Source organism: Epinephelus fuscoguttatus, linkage group LG15 (genome assembly GCF_011397635.1).
Source record: "Epinephelus fuscoguttatus linkage group LG15, E.fuscoguttatus.final_Chr_v1".
NCBI classification, from domain to species: Eukaryota; Metazoa; Chordata; class Actinopteri; order Perciformes; family Serranidae; genus Epinephelus; species Epinephelus fuscoguttatus.
Window position 1 is genome coordinate 14029939 of NC_064766.1, and position 17500 is coordinate 14047438.

Here is a 17500-nt window from a genome sequence, read left to right on the forward strand (position 1 = left end):
TTATAAAGTCCAGTGTCACAAATCACAATTGTCTCAGAGGGCTTTACAGCATACGACATCCCTCTGTCCTTAGGACCTTGCAGCGAAAGAAAAACTCCCCAAAAATCCTTTAACGGGGAAAAAGTTAGAAACCTCAGGAAGCAACTGAGGAGGGATCCTCTTCCAGGACGGACGTGCAATAGATGTCGACACAGAACAGATCAACATCCCTGTGTTTAATTCCCAAGCTCTGATTGGAGTATGCGGCATATTTGTTGCATAATTTGACACAAACATATATAAGTTTAAATATGTATTCTTTTTACTTCTTTTTTTTGTTCTGGAAACACAGAAACACAAAACATCAATATAACTTGGCTACATACTGCGGCAAGTTCATATTCACATTCACTCTTGAATTTGAATAAAACGTGAAATGTCCACTTGCACTATAACTCTCAAAATACACAGACAATATTCTGCGCACTCACACAGCTTACAACCAAAATACATGGGATACAGTTGCTGCGTCTACCTTAGCATGCCTGCAGCCGAGCACGTTCATTGCCATCAGTTGAAGCTGATAAACTGGCCAAGAAAGCTGTGCTATGTGCGACTTCCCCCCACATTCCAAAGACATGCAGGTTTGGTTTATGGGGGACTCTAAATTGCCCATTGGTATGAATGTGAGTGTGAATGGTTATCTGTCTCTTTCCCTGTGACAGTCTGGCGTCCTGTCCAGGGTGTACCCTGCCTCTTCCCAAATGACAGCTGGGACAGGCTCCACCCCCCATGACCCTGAACAATCAAATCAATGGATCCTGTTATTAAAACAATCCAATTAACTAATTAATCAACAGTTATTGTCAGTGTTGTGGGCTACACATTACAAAAGTAACATGTTACAGTAATGTATTATCTTTTCGGAGAAGCAAAGTAATATAACGCATTACCATTAGTAATAGTATATATACCAATAGTTTTACATTTACAATGTCATGAAACACGTTACCATCCAAAATCCAAACTATTCATTGTTGTCATTTTTCATTCATTCACACTCATCCACACTGCTCCACTTCTGCCAGTCAGACACAAAGATGCAAGGCGGCTGGAGAAACTAGTCAAAAGAGCTGGCTCTGTGATTGGAGTCAGGTTGGACACACTGGAGGAGGTGGTGGAGAGATGCACACTGAAGATGTTCGAGGTCATCATGAACAACCCAGATCATCCACTCCACAACACCTTTATGAACTAAAAAAACTGCGGTGGGGACGGCTCCTCTCTTCGATGCAGGACAGAGATACACAAGATCCTATATACCAACAGCCATCAGGCTTTATAATTCTTTGGCATATAATAGATGAGCTGACAGATAATTGAATTTCCCCTTGGGGATGAATAAAGTTATTCTTATTGTTATTGTTATTCTTATGTCATTATAGATTACATTGTAGAAGGGTGCCGGTGATAAACACAGCTGGGTCATGCTGCACTGTGCTTTAATGAATACAGTGAAGCTAGCAGCAACCACATGCTGCAAAGGCGGAGTCTGTGTAGTGGGTAAAATAAACTCTGCCTACATCATATCCCTGCATCTCTGCCTCATGTATTTCAGCTATTAAATTCTAGCAGGCTACTGGCAGTTACAGTTGTGATTTCCTCAACAGCAAATGACAATGAAAAATGAAAAATGTTAAGGCCTATAGGGAGCGCAGTCTGTGGGGCTTCTCTGAAATGTGGCTAGCAACTAGCATCCCAGATGCTAACATGGAGCTACCTGGCTTTAGTACAGGCAGCTCGTTGTGTACTATGTTTTTTTTAGTAAAGGCATTGTCATTAGGAGTACGCATGCATGGCGTTCTTGTAGTCCCATCAGTAAGGCTCTTGAAAATTCACTTTTACTTTAATTTTAGGCACTTACGTCTTGGTCAGTTTTCATTTTAAAGTCTATCTTTTAACTAGTGGATAGCATCTAGGCATCGCGTCCTGAATTCCAAGTTTTATCTCACTGAAGACAACTCCTGCCGGCTGCTAGCACCGGCTTGTTTTTAGCCTTGGGGCTAACTGGCTTCAAAGGACTAATATCCCATGGGACGTAAACTGAGATCTCTCCAGTTTTGCTGCTTGCTAACCTACCCCCCATCTGATTAAGCTATACACCTGATCAACACAGTGGGCTCTGACTTCGGAGCCCTTGCGTGTAAGTAACATCAGCCATCCAACCAGTCCACTGATGTCCAGGGAAAAATATTTCAGATGCACATCTCCTCCCTCATTATCCCCGCAGTCCTCTTTCCCCCGTCCAAATGTGGAGCCGGTCTCCTCAAAAGGTGGTGATGACGTCAGCTGCGCAGGTGTCTACTACTCCAGATGACCCGGTCATCACCTATCCATCCCTGCCACCTAAATTAGCGGTCTATGACAACGGCTGTAAAAATCAAACTCCTGATATTCTTATAATCAGTGATTCCATCATTAGAAATGTGCATCTTCCAGGTTCCATCACGTACTGCCTCTCTGGTGGAAAAAACACTGATTTCTTAGAGCTGATTCCATCCATTATCGATCTCCATCCCACAGCTCAAACTGTTGTCCTACACACAGGCACAAATGACGTAATGTCCAGACAATCCTTTAAACTTCAGCATAATCTGGAATCATTGGTCAACACAGTGGAAAGCCTCGGAAAATCTGCGTTCTGTCTGGCCCAATACCCACCATGTTTTTCATAACTTTAATATGTCTAGTTTTTGAAACAGATGGTTGTATAAAAATATTTTACTGCAAAATTAGTTAATTTGGTTGATGTTTGGATACTCCCCAAAACCAAAAATTGAACTATCACCCCAAAATGTTATTAATATGTTCCAAAGAGTGTTATCTTATCATAAAAGTAGGTTATTGGACTATTAACTTCACCCTCTGATGTCACCAGCCCAACTACTGCAGCCAGCACCTTAAGCCCTGAGCATGTTTTTTTGTTCTGCCTAAAACAACATACCAACATTCAAATGAGTATATCTCAAAAAGTACAGGGGCTGCCAGCAAAAATTTGGTAACAGAAGAAAGGTAAGATGTGTGAGATTTTAAATTAGGAGTCTAAATTAATGTAGGTTTTACTCAATTACACTGCTGACAAAATACCCAATAGAAATTGAATGTTGATCTCCGCTTGACCTCACTGAACAACAGTACGGACAATCATATTTTCATAGGCTACCATAGCATTCTTGGTATCAGTTGATTTGTATAGGCCTGTAGAGTCATTTTATAAAGTAATTTTGGAATACAGTAACACTATTTAGACAGCAGCTTTAGCCAAAGACTGTGTAGCCTTGTCAAATCTTCTCTGTTCCATATTTATCTGTCCCTGTATAAGCATGCCCCTCACCTAAATGTGTAAAGAGAAGGACACAAACCATAGATTAAAGGCAACAATGATCGATATTTAATGCAAACCAGCTAATTTTAAATACATTCCTATGTATTTTAATCTTTTCTTTGAATAACACTGACAGTATGGGCCTACTGCAATAGACTATTAATCAACAGGCTGCATGACACCATATTACAAATGATTTCACTGGTTTGGACTGAATGAATTTGAAAAAAAAGAAGAGAATCTAAGATAAATCATCATTTGGATACTAAATGAATTAAAGCTGCAAGCAGCATTGTTTGGGACCTCGGGCTCTCGCTGTCGACCTCCAGCTCACGTAGACAGTGTGAATTAGCCTATTTCGTAAGAGTCGAAATGTCGATAAAACAAGCAACGTCAATGGAATGTAAGGTCATTTTTTGGCAATGAACCCGTGACTTGAGAGTAGAACTTTGAAGGCTACTGAAAACCAAACTACTGATGACATGAATCAATCAATCAATCAATCAATCAATCAATCAATCAACCAATCATTTTTATTTAAAAAGCCCAATATCACAAATCACAGTTTGCCTCACAGGGCTTTACAGCATACAACATCCCTCTGTCCTTAGGACCCTTGCAGCGGATAAGGAAAAACTCCCCAAAAAAACCCCTTTAACGGGGGAAAAAAAACGTAGAAACCTCAGGAAGAGCAACTGAGGAGGGATCCCTCTTCCAGGATGACAGACATGCAATAGATGACGTACAGAGCAGATCAACATAATACATTAACAGTAATCTGTATGACACAATGAGACAGAAGGGGAGAGAGAGAGAGAGAGAGAGAGATGCAGGACAGATGATAATGTTAATAGCTTACAACAACATTAATGAAAGTAATAATATTATAATTATAATTCTGGCTACTGTGGTACAATATGTTAAAAGTATATATCAATATCTGATAGTGTACATATGTGACAATAATCATATGTATATAATAACAGCAGAAGTATGACTAATGATAACAGCAGCAGCAGGAGGCATCTGGCAGGACCACAGCAGCAGCACAACCACACACGTCACACTATGCAGGCACTGCTGTGATCGAAGTTAACCTGCCAGACAGTGGAACACAAAGGCTCCGAAGAATAGCGATGGTACCGAACCCTGGTACTGAACGAGCCCCGGGGCTACATTCTTCAAGATCACAGTATTAATAAGCTCTGACCTTAACAGTTCTGCTATCGGTACTGGAGCAGTTGCGTTTATTTATTTATCTATTTTACAAGATAAACGTTATCTTGCACATTTATCTCACCAACTCTTTCAATTCTCTGTCACTGTAATTTTTGCTATTCTCTCTGTAGATGAGAGATCTGTCTCTCTCACCCTGGCTGCCTGCTGTGTGTGAGTGGAGAGCAGTGGGGCGGGGCTATTGTTCCAGTGACACACACACACATGCACACACACACACACACACACACACACACACACACACACACACACACACAAGACAGCGCATACACCAACTCAAGCTCGTAGCCTACCTTTAGATAGATAACGATGGCGGAGAGAGCCAAACGGTCAAAAGGGTGGCTTTACAATACAAGAGTTGATACAGATGCAGCGCGTTGTCACAAGTGTAACAAATGGTTTGCGTGTAAGGGCAGCAACACTAGTAATTTGTCAAAACACCTTGCGAAAGTGCATCATATTCAGACAGAAAGATGTACAATGTTTGACTGCCCTAGCACAGCTAGTCCATCTATGTCCAGGTTTGTAACATTATGCTAGCAGCCAACACATGGAGTTAATAACCATTAGCTATTTACTAAATAGGGTTTCAGATTTGGGATTTTATTTGTGTATTTTTCAGATACTTCTAAATACATGAACATAACCATAATTATAGCCTGGGCTGGGTGTTGTGGGATTTCCCCCCCTCTGGTCCTAGGTACCTAGAATACCTAACATACCTAGAATCCTGTCGGTTGTGGGTTGAACGGGGGTCACAGACACAGACAGGAATACGTATTCCTGTCAAATATGGCAGTCATAGTGCTCTGCTGTGCACAGGTATGTGACGTGTCAGAGGGGAAACGAGCCGTTCACATTACTCTTTGTGGCAGGTAACGGTCCATAAACCTCAGTGCACTTTAGGGACTGTTCTTAACTTGTCAAAGGAGGAGGGTGGCTGGTTGATTTTTATTTTATTTATTTATTTTATTTTGATCCCCTCCATGTTAATCACTTATTGATGCTGTTTTTGAAGTATGAATAAGTCAATAAGTAATTTATTCCATTGAAATATCATTGATGTATTATAGAAATATACTTTAACTGGTATCGTAGCTACCGTGGGTCCCAATTTCGGTACCGTGACAACACTATTATTTTATGTATTTTACATTTCAAGTTGTAAGAAGTAAAATGTTTTGTTAAAAAACTATTTTGTTGCATAATGAGAATTGAGCAAATAAAGCAATTTATTTTCTTAATTAGTTTTTTTCTTCGTCAAAAAGTATCGCTAAGAGTAGTAGTACAGTTAAAATCTTAACGAGACCCATGCCTCAGCCGTATGGATGAGTTAGTGACATGCAGTAACAGGACACGAGAGAGAGAGAGAGAGAGAGAGAGAGAGAGAGAGAGAAGGTGCCCAGTGACATGAACCCCCCTGTGCCATGGGAAGTTGCAGCTGGGCTGTGGGAGATTGTATGGTTTTGATTATGTGTTTGTGCATAGTTACTTGACTGTTGACCAAAGAAATACTCTGATAAGTAAGTCACTTGTCATGCTGCATACTACATGTGCTACAATTACCAAGCACTATGTGTGTATAAGATTACATTACAATTTAACAGTCGTAATCACAAAAGTAGCAACAGTATTATCAGTAATAAAGGCTTTTGTAGTATGTGGGAGAAAAGACTGATATATAGCGTGTAGATGCTGTTTCAAATGAAGATTCTGCTGTTGTAATCTCTCCTTTAAAGATTGTATCCACACAGACATACACACACACACACAAAGACACACACACAGGCTTATGTCTGTCAAAGTGAAGCTATTGTTATGCTAATTAATGCTTGCATGTTGTCAGGTGAGAGCCCAAACACTTCAAGATGGCTTTAAAATTTCTCAAACTAGTCCTTCCTCCTCCCAAACTGTGGGTCCGATCGTCAATCTGAACATACTACAAGAGAGATACACTGCCCAACTGCAGACATATAGGATTCATGTTTGTGGAGTCAAAAATGTGAATTTTAGTTGCAAGTTTACGATGTCTAGCTCACAGCTGACACATTTGCTCATGTTACTTTCAGAGGCACGAGCTCATTTCCTGTTGGATGTAGTTCAGTGGTGTCAATGAGTGATTTGTAGGTCTTGAGGAGACAAAGAAGCCAGTTTTGGTTTGATCTACACCATTCCTACAGGGCGCAACAGCCATTTTAGTGTGTCTAGGTGGTGCAAAAATTGTCGAGGTTTTGTGATATGTCAACAGAGGGCATAACATCCAAACCGTTCGAGTAATGACAAAGTTGTTCAGATGAATTGTTTAGCAGGGCTTGGTCTTTCAGGAGGAAATATTTTTTTAGTAAGAGAATTTTTGAAAGATGACATCTTACTTTGAAAGGGCAAATAGCTCACTTCCTGTTGGATTTAAGTTAGAGGTGTCAGTGTGTGATTTGTAGGTCTTGATGATGAACAAGTCAGTTTTGGTTTGATCTTTCTACAACGTTCCTACGGGCCGCAGCAGCCATTTTAGTGTGCCTAGGTGGCACTAGAGAGCCTATTTTGGCACTTTAGGGGTTAATTCTTTGATTTTTCTAAACTTTTTCACCAGGTCTGACGTGCGTGCCAATTTTGGTGAGTTTTTGAGCATGTTTAGGGGGTCAAATTCCAGCTCAAAGAGGCGGCGGGAGAAAGAATAAAGAATAATTAAAGCTGCAAGCAGCGATGAATGGGCCCTTGCACCTTCACGCAACTCGGGGGGCTGGCAGGACGCCTTCTGATGCATCGGATCATTTCTGTCAAAGTTAGACATCGCATGCTGGAGTGACTTGGCATATCCTTGTGCTGGAATGACATATTTCACATTTTGTATCACTTCCTCTTTCCACTAGAGGGAGTCAGAGAACGCACTATTATACATCATGTGTTTATACATTAAATATACACCACAGCATTTAACTTTCAGATAAATCAAAAGATAAGTGTAAAATGAGGCCTGATTCCTGTAGCCACAAGGTGGTATATGAGTATCAGGAAATACAGTCATATAAATGTTTTCACAGTAGGACTAATATAAATCATCTGAAGTTTGATGGAGATCGGACCATTTACTCCAAAGTTATAGCAATTTCCTGTTTCATGGCGAGACATCAAAATTAAACCCTCTGCAGCACACATAGACACTGATGATATGTCATGTTTGTGAACATCAAATATAGACCACAGCACTGAAATTTCAGGTTAATCCAAAGATAAGTGTCTGATAAGAAATACTTCCTTTCGACACTAGGTGGCGCTATGATTATAGGGAAATATGGTAATGAAAATGTGTTCAGGGTGGGACTACTATGAATCATGTGAAATTTGGTGGAGATTGGACCATTTATGCCAAAGCTACAGCAATTTCATTTTTCATGGTGAGACCTCAAGATCACGTTGATGTTGTCTCTGTCACCTGGCTTGACACATTCACTCGCGACTCACGCAGAAAATAGACCAGACACCGAAACGATCGCTGCAGCACGCGAGCCGGTCACGGTCTGGTACTTCGAGGCTATTCGCAGCGCTTCCACGGGTGGTGTGGCCACGGGTCAGAGAGGGGGGGCGAGCGAGAGGTCACGAGGTTTGTAGCGTAATGTTATAGATAATTGTTTTATGTGTTTTAATGTGTAGGGATGTAAATGTTTTCAAAGATGTTTATGTTGAAATAAAAATACCTACAAGTAGGTATGTTTCCTTGTATTAACACATATATAAGTATGTTTCCTTGTATTAGTTTGCCCTCTTGTGGACATAATGCGGAAAAAAAAAATATTCGAATGGTTTGAACCTATGAGTTATTTTTAGAAGGAATATTTGAATGTCATTTTTGAGCAATTTTGACAGCCCTAGTGTAAAAGATGGCATTTCCTGTTTCCACAAGGGGGCGCCATGAGCAAGATTACCTACGAGCATATGGAGGTGTTGAAGGAGGGTCTCTTATCATGTACAGAAATTTTGAAGCAGTTTGGATGAATTATGTGGGAGAGAGAGCTACTTGAATATGCTTGGCGATGGATCAAAAATGGCAGCGCCATAACAGAGCACACTTTTCATCAGCATGGTCTCTGGATGATCTGTAAAAAATTTGAAGTCGATTGGATGAAATCCCCAGAACTAGTTTGTTAAAATACAACGTGGAAATCACGCCAAAATGACAAGTCAAAATCAAAATGGCCAACTTCCTGTTTGGAGTAGACCATTGGTGCCAGAGAGACTTTTATATGTGTGTGGACAACATACACATGTATACCAATTTTCAAGTTCAAACTCCAAAACAAACCCTATGGGAAGGGTGTTTTGAAAATTTCAAGGGGGCGCTATAGAGGCATTTTGTCCCCCATGGGTGACGCACCTATCAGATGTAAGAGCTTGCCATTTTTGACCTGTGTATCAATTTTCAGGAGGGTATGAGGTCGTTGAAGCCATCAAAATGCCAAACATATTTAGTGGCGAGGGATCGATAGTCAACACGCCGTAACACGGATGTAAGGTTTTTGAATGTGCGACAAAGTATATGAGAGTTATGAGCCAAAACGCACTTTCCTTAATAATCGTGCCACCTAGTGGTGGAAATTCAGGACGACAATAGATTATAAAATTTTTCGCCAGGTGTGACTTATTTAGGAGTACACATTGACTCAACTCTCAGCTTCAAAACACACATAAAGAAAGTCAGTAATAAAATAAAATTCAGTTTATCAAACTTTAGGTCTATCAGAGACTCCCTGTCAACCGAAGCAGCCAAAGTATATTTTTTTTCTATGATCATTTCGCATCACCTACTGTCTGATAAGTTGGTCTAATGCTCATTCCACTGCTCTAAAACCTTTGGAATCACTTTACAAACAAGCACTTAAAACACTAGACAAAAAACCCTTTAGACATCACCATTGCCATATCCTGAAAAAGTATAAACTTTTGAGCTGGGACAACCTAATTACATACAAAAACATTTGTCAGGTACACTGTAAAAAAAGTCTGTAAAAAATACAGTAAAAAACTGTCAAATAGCAATAGTAAAGGACCGTCAATTCCAAAATTGTATATCACCGTAGTAAATACACTGAATTTCCATAAATCAAGAAACAGTACATAACTCTAATTTTTACGGGTACAATATGTAAAAAACACACTATTTTACTGTGATTTTTCAAACAATTGTAAAATGAATGAGAAAATACCGTAAAGTCAAAAGTGGGTAATAACCCTAAAATTTACAGTACTATTCAGTATAAATCACGGATTTCACTGATGTGTACATTTAAATTTACAGTAGAAAACCATTAACCATTCAGCAAAGTATATACCGTCATTTCTTACAGAAACAAGATGTTAAAAATATGGTCCATATATTGCTGATTTAAAGAAAACCAATATTTTACAATGACATAATATCGGCTACTGTTATTTTATGTTAATGTCCTTGTAAGGATGAATCTATTTATGCAATAGTAAACTAGCCTATAGATTGTCTTTCATAGGCTATTGTCTCACTGGGTTCACTTTACTGGACAGCCTACCAGCTTTCCTGTCTCTCTGATAGTTTGTATCTCACTGCAAGGTACTTTGGTCAGCATTATTATTATTATTATTATTATTATTATTTAGAGCCACTCGCCTCTATAGCTCAAAGATCAATAGAGGCGAGTGACACATAATTTTTGGACCTTTTTGTAGACACAGGCCTCTTTTCTGCTGTCAGTTCAATTTTAAAGGGTTAGCCCCTACCAAATTTAAATAAAGAGGGATTTTGCACCAGCTGCCCTGCTCTGCTCCTCCATTTACTTAAATGCAATCTCCTGTTTTGTGAGTCGTAGCCTACTGCAGTCTGTCTTTTTAAATCCACCATTCACTCATTTTTCTAAAAACATCTGGACACAAAACACACATGTACTCCTTGCCCAGGCTTGTCCGCTTCTCACAGTCTAATCGGTTTCTATTTCATTCTTCCTGACCGCCAGAGGCAGTGCGAACAAAGATACAGTATTATAACAAGATGATCCACCTACAATATACCCCCATTGTATGAAATGGTATACATTTCCGGTCTCCTAAGTAGGCGTTGTCCCCCGTAGCCCAATCAAAGACGATGGAGAACCGCCAATCAAAGACGAGTATCGCCAACCTCGCTTGGTTATCGTAGATTAGCTGGGCTAACCGTTAGCGGTGTCTGTAATAGGTAATAACTCATTAAACGGTCCGTGAAAAAAATATTTTTTCCAGCAGATATCTTAGTTACAACATGATTGAGCTAGCAAAGCAGTTTTGTGTTGCTATGTGTGGTATTTATTCAGTTTTGGGAAATCACGATGTCTAGAAAGCATCAGTGGCTGCAGCTGACAGGGACAGCTAACACTAGCAGCAAAGCTAACATCAGGACGTCATCTGTTAAAAGCCTCCCGTTGTCGGATACGACATGAAACTACTCCAGTTAGCTCAATCATGTTGTAACTAAGACATCCGCTGGAAGAAAAATATTTTTTTAATCCAGTATCTTTGGTGAAACTGCACTGATTTCAGCACCAGAGAGGAGCTATCTGTTGCCAGATCTTGCGAGAGTGTGTTGTTGAGATAGAAACAGGTCTTGAACAAAGTAAATTTTCTCCTGATTTGTCCGTGTGAAATTTGCCATTTTGGTGTCGGAATGTTCTGAAGACATGTGGCTTGCAATAAATGGGTCCAATATCTGCTTCCGTGACTATGGGGCGAAAGAATCGGCCATAATCTGTAATCACGTTCATTTCTCCCACTGAAGTCAATGAACTCAGTATCTGCTGTTAGTCTCCTAAAGGGGCGTGGTGGTCGCGAACCCCACGTGACACTGATACAGGAAACTGACTCGCAGTGCACCGTCTTGGTTTATCCACCGTCTTTGGTACGAAAAACCTGGATAAGCATCACGCGCATGCTCAGATCGAGACATAATACCAACAAAGTCACGTGACCAAAACACACAGGTACTCCTTGCCCAGGCTTGTCCGCTTCTCACAGTCTAATCGGTTTTGATAGAAGTTTTGGAGTTTTTGACCCCCGTCTCCTCGTTAGCGCCGTTAACCGAGCTGGAGTCTGGAGAGAGAGAGAGTTGACTTTTGAATCCTTCTGACCGACAGCTAGGCGCCATTTCTGCGCACCCAGTAATGAGCATCTGTGGAGTCTATACACGTCCTGAAGTCGGGAGATATAACTCTGTTCTTAAGGTAAGCACCTCTACAAATTTTTCTAGTTAACGTCAGCTCTTTCTTGAATGTTCATTCGGGTTTATGTAATGTTAAAGTTACGTCAGTTTGCTAGGTTGTTTTGTTTTGCCCTTGCAAAAATAAGAGTTGAACAACAACTAAGCTAGGTTAGCTAACCGTTAGCTAAGGAAATGTATAGCTGTACTTTCTGTGGCAAGTCGGTTAAGACATTGAGAGGCTACGTGCTTCATTGCAGACTCCACCGAAACGAGCCACGTTGTTTATTTAAGTGCATCGAAGCTGGTTGCAAGCATACATTTAACAGATATGGAGCATTTAAGACTCATTTTTACCGCAGGCATAATGTACCTGCTACAGCCGGGATGGCTGTTAACACTAATGTTAACTTTACTGCATTTAAATGCATGGTGGCTTTGTGTACACGACAATGTTCAGATGGGAGAGCTCTAATAGCTCACCTGAAGGATCATATTATGGAAGGGCATGCTGTGAATTGTCCAGTGACAGGATGCAAAAATGTTTTTAAGGTCAAATCTACATTTACTGCCCACATGTCACGGAAACACAGAGATTTTCCAGACAACAGTATCAGTGACTTTTACAGAAATACTGCTCCTCAGTCATCATCTGCTCCAACTGATTCAGTTGACTCTGGCCCTCAAGTGTCTGAGGTGGGTACAGAAACAAGCACGGATGAAGGTGACATGGATATGTCACAAGATTTCCATGACCTTTTTCTAAGAAACGTCGTTATTCTACTTGAAATTGCAGGGCAGTTTCTACTACCTGCTTCGACCATTCAGGTCATTGTTGAGAAATGCAGAACATACACGAGTTGGGTCAGACATTTAGTTTGAGTAAACTTACAGCAATGCTAAAAAATGACACATCATTATCAGATGAGGACATCACCAAAGTTTGTGAGTCTGACAGGCAATCTGATCTGTTCACTGCATGTCATACAGGGCCAATGAGGACTATATACTCAAGAGCTCAAACTTTCAAAAAAAAGTTTAACTATGTGGAGCCTAAGAAAATGTTTTTAGGAAAAGATGAGAACAGAAGAGATAGGTTTGCCTATTATGTGCCTGTGAGAGAGACTTTGAAATGTTTGTTGGAGTCTGATCTGTGTCAGAAATCAGGGAGCACTCGGCTGAGTCTCCTCAGATGTTCTGAGTGACATTAGTGATGGACAGATATTCAAATCAAATGATTTTTATGGTCAAAATCCATCATGTCTTAAGCTATTACTATACCAGGACGCTTTGAAGTTGTAAACCCTTTAGGTTCTGCAAAGACGAGACACAAGGTGTTAGTTGTCTATGTATCTGTTGCTAACCTGCCACTTCATGTACGTCAGACACAGATCATATGTTTCTTGTGTTATTGTGCAGAGAGAAAGATTTCAAAGAATTTGGGCATATTAAGGTTTTTTCTGAATTACTAGCAGACTTGAAGGAATTAGAGGAGAATGGTATAGTGGTATCAGATGAAACAGTTGTCAGAGGAACCTTGTATTGCATTGTGGGAGATAATTTGGGCTCACATTGTATTGGAGGCTTCTCTGAAAATTTTAGTCGCTCAGAGTACTTCTGTAGGTATTGCCTGATAACCCAATCTGAATTTCAGGGTGGTGATCCAAATCTGTGCGGACCAGAGCGTACACCTGAGAACTACGATTCTGCTGTTGATCCTCCAGACTGACTATACTCAGGCTGTGGAAGGAGTAAAGTTCAAGTCAGTATTCAACTCTTTGAAACACTTTAATGTCTGTCAGCCAGGATTACCACCTTGTCTAGGACATGACATCTTCGAGGGTATTTTGTCTTACGATGTTGCACTGTATCTCAAATATTTTATCAAGAAAAAGGCATGGTTCACTTACTCCACTTTGAATCGGCGCATCAAACAGTTCAAATACTGTGACTCTGATGCTTCTACAAAGCCATGTGAGGTCAGTCCTCAAGCAGTTAAACTCTCAGGACAGGCTGTACAGAACTGGAATTTTCTAAGGCTGCTGCCTCTCATAATTGGTGACAGAGTGAAAGATACAACAGATGATGTCTGGCAGTTGACCATGCAGCTAAAAGACATTGTGGAGATGATATGCACCCAGACCATCTCTGTACCTCAGGCTGCATATCTTGATGTTCTTATTCAAGAATATTTAGAGTCAAGAAAGGCTCTATTCCCAGAAAGTAACCTGAAACCAAAGCACCATTATTTACGTCATTACCCAGGTCTAATTCTGAAATTTGGCCCTCTAATAAGGCTATGGACAATGCGCTTTGAAAGTAAGCACAGTTATTTCAAGAGATGTGCGAGGAATTTGAAAAATTTTAAAAACCTCTGCCACACGCTCTCTGAAAGACATCAGATGTTGCAGGCTTATCTTTCAGCAGGATCAATGGGTCGAGCTGTCTTGCAAGTTAAGGATAGTTCTCCATTTTACTCAGTACTGTACAGCAAAGCCATTCAACACGCAGTCAGACAATTTGACTTCACTGACACAAACACAAAGGTCACGGTAGAAATTATGTATAAGGGAACATCATACAAGAAAGGACAGTTCCTTGTCACAGGGAGCATTGACTCCATGGAGTTTGGTGAACTGGTGCTTATTTTGATAAAAAATGACACTGTTCATTTTCTGGTGTCAGTGTACAAAGCAGAACTCCGTCCTGAGTACCATGTGTACTCAGTTAGGAAAGACACAGAAAAGATGAAATGTCTGAAAATCAGTGACTTAATTGATTTCTGTCCTTTGCCATCATACATAGTGGAAGGACATCAAATGATTCCATTAAAACACAGTGTGGTGTCACACTAAAGGATGTGTTTGGCTGCCATTCTGGAGTTAACTGAGCTTTATGCATTTTTTTTATATGCAGAAATGGATGATGCACATCATAGCAGCATACGCAGTGCCATTACCAGAGTGCTGCCAGAACTCCCAACCTCAATTCTAGATATTTTAGAGGACACCCTACAATCACTGGGGGTGGAGACAGCTGAGGATTTTACCTTTATCCAGGAAGGTGATCTGTTGTCAGTACTCAGACCAGTTCAAGCAAGGAAATTGGTGGCTGCCTGGAAACAAACCAGTGAGTACATTTTGACAAAGTTTACTTTTTATCATAACCAAGGACAAAACATCATTCAGTACATTTTGTTAATGTCATTATTTCTGTTTTACAGCACAGAACACTGAAAGCCACAGCCAGTCACCATTATCCTCTTCAGCTTCCTCGATGTGCTCCTCATTCTCTGCCTCTCCTTCACCCAGCAGCATGATTGCTGGTCCAGACTGGACTGACTGCTTTGAGATTCCATGGAAGAATTTTCCTGAAGAACTGATTCAGTGTTTTGAGAGAGAAGGCCAAAACCACGGTTGCGTAGAGAAATGATTCGGATTGTCGTTTCTGAGATGATGAAGGTCTGCCGTCTCCTTGCAAGAAAGCCTCTGTAGAAGTTGCCAAGAAAATGTTGGCAAAGTATCCGAAGTCACTGCAAGATGTCATCGAAGGTGATGTGGTGGGACCAGGCTATCACTCCCTGGTTAAGCAGTTACAAACCAGGATTGAGAATGTAAAGCGGTCCTCAACACCAATGATGATGAAACGACAAAAGGGGTCAGATGAGTATGACACGGAGGAGATCCCAGCTGAGAAAAGAGCAGCAGTTCAAGACACTTATGGCTGCATTAAATGGGACATGAAGTTTCTTCCAGTCAGTGAAACTGCAGAAACCCAGCAAAAGAAGAAAGATGAAATGAAGATGCTTAGTGAGCAGTTAAACCCCAGTCACGACGAGGTGAGAAGTCTCATGAAGAGCACTTACTACTCCCAACGGAAAGAAATAAACAAGGGGACCGATCTGCAAACCCTCTTGGAAGAGTGGCCCTTCTTGTTCCAGTAGATTGGCATGGGAGTCCACTTTGAGGAGCTAACTGGAGTACCACTGAAGGAAACTTTCCTCAGTAATGTCGAAAAAAAGGGAGACCGACTTCTGAACTTCATGAGAACCGTTTGCACAGACAAGAGCAAAAAAATTCTGCAGCTTGTCACAAACCTGCAAGTTTTGAGAGGACGAAAGGAGGGCTGCTCAGAAGATCTAAAAGACATGTTGCTCCTTCTTCTTTGCTACTTTGATGAAAAAGAAGAGAATCTCTTTCATTATGTGGAAGAAACATGTCTGCCAAAAGAAGTACATGTGGAAAGCCTGCCAGTGACACCATGCATCATTGTATGCGGTAAGACGATTTTGAGTTTTATGGTAAGAAACAAAGCTAAATATGATATGGAATGCACTGTCTTGTTTTTAAGACCACTTTTGGATGGCAATGGCTGGTGTGCTGTTAAGTATTTTCTACTTGTATTTTCTTTGCAGGAAACTCCTGCTATGCCGCAAAGCAGTTCATGCTGAGTGTAGACCACAAGGTTGTGATTGACCAAATCCCCACCTTCGTCTCTGCCATTTGTTTGATGCTTGGAAGCTATTACTGCCTTAATATACATTATCCCGTGGAACTGGGCTCCACACTTGAGTTCCTTCAGAGGTACAGGGAAATACACACGCACACACGCACACACACACACACACACACACAATTTTCTCCCCTATAACAAACTACTGTATTTAGATTTAGTGGTTGAATATAAATTCTTGTGTTCATAAAGGTGTTTCCTCAACATCAATCCAGAGAAGGGCACAAAAGTTGAAAAAAAGAAAAACAAGAAGCAACTTCCAGTGAACCCAAGAGTCCTCACCCTCATCGCAGATCTCTCCGATCACGAGTGGAGAGAGACATGTTAAAGATGGACTTGATCACCTGAACTGGTAATGGGGACATTTGCCTTTCTTTATTTTACATCCTATGGGCGTACATAATTTCACAATTTTGGATGTTCATATTATGTATGTTTTAAATGACTGGCTGTCATTTGTATCTGTCATTGTATGGAATGCTAGGTTTCCATTTTTTTTTTCTGTTTTGAGCCCAAGCTGATGTCAGCAGATTTTTATACATGTTCATCGACTCAGTATGCAGCACCACCCCCACCTACCTCAGTCTGCCTTGGCATTGCCACTGCTCAGGAGTTTGTTCCAAGTATTTTCATGTCATTTAATTTTTTCTCTGAGAAAGTGTTTTGTGGTTATAGAGGCAAGTTAAAGTGTTTGCCTTTCCTTTTTTCTTCTTTTGGAGGTGATGTTTGTTGTTCATGGTCAACTGTTAGCCATTTTTATTCAGAACAATATACTTTAATACGCTTTGATGTTAAAAGCTTATAATGTTATAAGCTTTTTTGTTTTACGTTGAACTGGCTAAAAAATGTGAACTGGCTTTTTGTAGCAATTTGCTGCAATTATGAATGGTTAAGTTAATAAAACTGCCTGTTAAGAACATCTAAGCTTTTGTTTCAGTGCTATTGTAACACTTCAGTAGGTTGAAGGCTCTTGGCATCACTAAGATCTAGAATCTCTTTCAAGGTAAGTAAGCTAACAGATATCTAACAAATATTTTAATGTGTTTAGAGTAAATGTCCTAATTATCTGTACACACTGCTCTTATAGAAATTATTTTTATAACAATTGTAAAACTTGATGTCTTTTGCTCCTACCACCTTTCAAGCATTGCATTCAAATTCCTGAGTGGTCACGAACAACTTGCTGGCCTTTGTGA

The 17500-nt window shown here is 40.4% G+C and overlaps 3 protein-coding genes across 11 annotated transcripts in view; 2 read left to right on the top strand and 1 right to left on the bottom strand.

The window, feature by feature from the left end:
* LOC125901655 (acyl-coenzyme A thioesterase 5-like) overlaps positions 1-17500 on the bottom strand; it is a 242728-nt gene that overhangs the window by 38438 nt on the left and 186790 nt on the right. The gene's annotated exons all lie outside the window — the stretch shown is intronic.
* The window catches only part of LOC125901656 (H-2 class I histocompatibility antigen, Q9 alpha chain-like), a 238290-nt gene that overhangs the window by 27714 nt on the left and 193076 nt on the right, over positions 1-17500 (top strand). The gene's annotated exons all lie outside the window — the stretch shown is intronic.
* Positions 15685-16977, top strand: LOC125901660 (uncharacterized). Its single transcript, XM_049597448.1, has 3 exons — positions 15685-16069; positions 16207-16375; positions 16497-16977. The coding sequence occupies exons 1-3, from the start codon at positions 15742-15744 to the stop codon at positions 16630-16632; spliced, it is 633 nt and encodes a 210-aa protein (XP_049453405.1). The 5' UTR covers positions 15685-15741; the 3' UTR covers positions 16633-16977.

Coding starts and splice junctions, on each gene's coding strand:
- LOC125901660 (XM_049597448.1), top strand. CDS start 15,742: ATGGGAGTCCACTTTGAGGAGCTAACTGGAGTACCACTGAAGGAAACT. Junction 16,070..16,206: donor ACCATGCATCATTGTATGCG/GTAAGACGATTT, acceptor TTTTCTTTGCAG/GAAACTCCTGCTATGCCGCA. Junction 16,376..16,496: donor ACACTTGAGTTCCTTCAGAG/GTACAGGGAAAT, acceptor GTGTTCATAAAG/GTGTTTCCTCAACATCAATC.